Source organism: Impatiens glandulifera, chromosome 5 (assembly GCF_907164915.1).
Source record: "Impatiens glandulifera chromosome 5, dImpGla2.1, whole genome shotgun sequence".
In the NCBI taxonomy this organism is placed as follows: Eukaryota; Viridiplantae; Streptophyta; class Magnoliopsida; order Ericales; family Balsaminaceae; genus Impatiens; species Impatiens glandulifera.
In genome coordinates this window covers 39,920,296-39,924,985 of record NC_061866.1, presented here as the reverse complement: position 1 = coordinate 39,924,985, position 4,690 = coordinate 39,920,296, and the positions used below count along the sequence as shown (strand labels likewise).

General features: G+C 29.1%; 1 protein-coding gene across 1 annotated transcript; it reads right to left on the bottom strand.

The window, feature by feature from the left end:
* Positions 1-1,934: 1,934 nt before the first annotated feature.
* Positions 1,935-4,159, bottom strand: LOC124939332 (F-box protein At3g07870-like). The gene is made up of 2 exons (XM_047479814.1): positions 3,018-4,159; positions 1,935-2,144 (listed from the first exon to the last, which is right to left on the bottom strand). The coding sequence occupies exons 1-2, from the start codon at positions 4,157-4,159 to the stop codon at positions 2,120-2,122; spliced, it is 1,167 nt and encodes a 388-aa protein (XP_047335770.1). The 3' UTR covers positions 1,935-2,119.
* Positions 4,160-4,690: the final 531 nt, after the last annotated feature.

The following is a 4,690-nucleotide window of genomic DNA, read 5'->3' as shown; positions in this document are numbered from 1 at the left end:
CAGTTATTAGATTTCAAAAACATCAAATTAAACAAGTCTTTATGATGAAATTGAACCATGTATATCAAATATATAATCGAATAACATAATCAAATGATATGTCATATATATTATAATTACTTCATATATCATTAAACAAATATATTTCTAAAATACATCAATAATTGACAATTTATCTTTAATCAAATATAAATAACTAATTATTATAAATAATTATTCATGTCATCAATTCGTCCGTTTCTTAATTAATTATATGACTTTAACTTTTCATAAAAGTTTTTGTATACCAAAAGACAATTAGTTTTATAATTTTTTTTTAGAAATTTCTATTAAAACAAAATGCATTTATAATTGATCTTTATTCATATATGTATACTAATGGCTATATAAACATATTATGAATGAACACGAATCATCATATTATTAACTAATATGCATGATATATATACAAATAATCACTTAGCAACATAATCAAATAAAATACAATTATAAATATATTTCATATCTTAATTGAAGCACTTACATTGCCATATTTTGAACAATAATCGACGTGAAACGACTATGCATGTTCAAAAATAACTTTGGGTAAATTGTTCTCACCGAGACAATTTTTGCAAAGACAATTTTGACTAACATAGTCGTGTCTTTTTAAATGCATGATTATAATAAGTTCTAACACAAATAACTTATTTAATCTCAAGAAATTTAAATGCCTCAAAATATTAATAACAACATCATTTTGACAAATTAAATTTCTATAATTTTTACACAAGAAATTAGAATGGCTCCAGCACTTAAGGAATTGTTAAGTGTGCCAATTTATTTAATAATTTCTACAGAAGAAATTAAAATGATTCCAACATCCATGATTAAAATCATATATCAGATATCATTCATCTCACAATTTTTTACATAAGAAATTGCAGTGATTTCAACATCAATGACTAGAGTCAATTTAACAAGTCTGATTTTTACCAAGAAAAATCATTGACTATCCTTCATCTCATATTATTTATACACAAGAAATTAGAATGGTTTCAATATAGTTTTAACATCAATGACTAAAGTCATTTTAACTAGTCTGATTTCTACCAAAAAAAATCATTGACTATCCATTTATATAATAATTTCTATACAAGAAATTTGAATAATTCCACCATAAATGACTAGTGTCATTTTTTAACACATTCATCTAATATTTTGTAAAAAGAAAATTTAATTAAAAATATTTATTTTAATGAAAAAAATTACATTCACTTTATCTTAAAAATAATTTTTTTTATCTAATTCAATCACAAATTTTATATTAAATACTATTAAAATTACTCTCAACTTTTAATTCATAATTTTCAAAAATTATTATAATTTTAGAATTGATAATTGTAAAAATAATATATTCAACTAAATTTAAAAATATTTCTTTTACGATATTTTTATTTTAATAATAATAAATTATTATTATTTTTTCTGAAATATAAATTTATTGAAAAGTGTGAATATCTACATGATAGTTTATGTTTTTTTAATTTAAAGAAGAATTTGCATGTTTTTTTAATATAACCACTTTACATGCATGACTTAAAGATCTTTTAATAAAATAGATATTTTATGTTTTTTTTTTAATTTAAAGAAGAATTTGTAATAAATCTTTTATTTTATCATAAAATAAATAAATATTATTTTAATAATTTATTCTAAAAAGTCTTAAATAACCCTCTATTTGATCAAACAATATCTTTTTAAAACCCCAAAAAAATCATAAATAGTCAACATAAAATTAAACAAACACTTATAGATGGTATGCCAAATGACATACTTATATCAGTCAAATCAAAATTTGATAAAATAATAATTTGCAAGTATTAGAGTTTATCCTACAATAATAATAGTATCACCAACCAAACAAATAACTCTTCAAACCAATCAATCCATCATCACCAAACAGTATAAGTAGATCTATAACAAAAAAGTTGTAACATGTAAGCTAAACAAAGAGTTGCACAAGTTCAACAAAATAATAAAAAAAAAAAGATAAGAAAAAAAGAAGGTTAAGCCCATGGTGGAAAAGTTTAGTACCATATTCCAGTGTACCTAGCAGTTGAAACTAATTAACTTGTCATCACACTTCATCTTCCACATTTTTGCTGCAAAAAAAAAAAATACTTCACTCATTATTGATGTTGAGAACAATCAACAACAATGGAAGATAAAGATTTAATGTGATTAAAAGATGAAAACATAGCACTGCATTGAAAGAATAAGACAATATTAGGAGAAGATTATATTTGAAGTATTGTATCATTTATTCAAAAAGATTTTGTTCTGTTAATTTTGATGATGGAAGGAAGATTCAAACTATTTGACAAGAAGAAGAATAGTGTTTTGGAACTATATATTGAAATGAAGAACAAAAGTTTTCAAGCATGTTTTCAGTTAAAAGTGAGTGTGCACTAAAGGTTAAGAATGAAGGTTTGGGTTACAAGTTGATAAATCCGATTCAACAAATGAAATCTTTTATCTCAAAAAGTTATCTTTTATTAAAAAGCTAATTGGGATTGAGAGAGGAAAGAAGTTGAAGACTTGAGATTACATTTATTTGTTGATCCAATTAAATCTCAAAGTAGTGCATCTTGACATCCTAAACAAGAAGACTAAAAATAATTTATTAGTATTACAATAATTCGTTAATCCAATTGCACGGATTCTCCAACTTTTACAAGTAATATTCAATTACATAGTGACATTTATAACTCGTAACTCAGATTGGACTTTTCTCTTGTGAGCTACAATCATTCAAAGAAATTTCTTGTGAAGAATGCTGGCTTAAAGTAATACAAAAGACTAATTATTTTCCAGTGTAAAAAGTTTAAAGTTGGAACTAGTGAACTTGTCAAAACAGGACACCTAAAAAGTTTAAAAAAAAAACTTTTTACAGATTGATTCAATATGTTAGTACCATATAATTGATTCAATATGACAGGAGATTGAGATTCATAAAAGTACTATAATTAAATTACCTTTGAGTTGAATTTAGGAGATGGACCTCAACTCCTACTAGTAATTCCTTGAGGGGCAGCAGGATAGGAACATGAGAGAATGGTTTTAATTTACCATAAACAATCTTCTTCTCAATGAGGTTGTATGTAACCGTATAATAACCAGCCATAAAAACCAATGACTCAGACTTATTATTGTTTATATACTTGCCAGGAAATGAAAAAGGAAGCTCATCTAAGCACCACGATTTGTCAACCCCAAACTCCTTCAAAACCCAAATGTGCGGGTTGTTTCCCGAATCAGTCAATACACTTATTCTCAACATACCTTGAAACACACCAAAGTTAACAACTGTCACATTATCTCTGTATCGGGAGATGTCAAAAGGAGGGGGCAAAGTTTCTGTTCCAAATGTTTCACTATCAAAATCGAAATAAATCATGAACCCATAACAATAGATAGATGCAGTCTCGTTCATTATCCAATATAAACGTCCACCAAGGAACGTTGAAAAACACTGTGTAATCTCTTGTATTGGAGCATCTTCAATTCTCCTCCAAGAAGAAGAAGGTGATCCGATTGTATAAATGTCGGTATGAAAACAGTTTTTACCAGTTGAATCGAGAGACTTTGATACCTTTATAATCTTGTATTTATCGGACATGGGACTGTACCCAAATCCGACCATCAAAGAAACAGGGTCTTCACTGTCGATCACCACGGGATTCGGGATAAGAGTGAATTCCAGAGAGATGGGATTAATGACGCAAAAGGGAAAAGAGGTATCAAGTGAGCGGAGGCAGAGAAGGCCGCGGCTCGAGTTCACGATCATCATATCGGAAAGTCCGTCGAAGCGGAGAGTGAGCTGGTGTGCTTGGTCGGCGTCGGAATCCAAGAGAATGATCTGTTTCGAGTCTGAATTGTAGAATAGGAGCTCAGGAGGGGATCTTGAGAGGTGTAAGGAACGGAAATCGGTGTCTACGGAGATCAAATAGAGAAAGGATTTACAGACGCTCCTGCACTGTATGAGGGATTTGATCGGAAGACGAGAAAGGATATCGACGAGAATGTGGTTTGGTACTTGGTCGATTGAAGGAGAAGCGCCGCCCAAACCTTCGTCCGTTTTCTTGGCCTTCTTAGGGTTTAGAGCCTGTTCTTCCATTTTTACTTCCTTAGCAAAAAGCTAGAAACTTTTTTTTATAAGCCTATAACCAATTCCTAACATTTGTTAAAAACATTCAATTTCACACGTGAAATTGAAATTGGAGTAAATGACCCTAAACATAGGGTGAATTGAGGGAGATGCGGCCCATATTTTAAATAGTGTTGATGACCCTCTTGTTTGTTTTTATGACAATTATACCCTTGTGTGACGCAATCGAATTTTTTTTTTCAAATTTTTTTTGTCTCGCGGTTGCGTGACGCGATTGCGTAACACAACGGGAGTTGCGTGACGCGATTGCGTAACGCAACGGGAGTTACGTGACGCAACTGGGCATTTTCGTCCAAAAATTTTCATAATTAAAATTTTTTGAAAAATAAAAAAATAAAAAATTACGTCACACGCAACATTAGAATGCGTGACGCAATAGGGACATAACGGACATTTTCGTCAAAAAAAAAGTCACCAATACTATTTAAATTATGGGCCCGCATTTCCTCAATTCAACATATTTTTAGGGTCATTTACTCC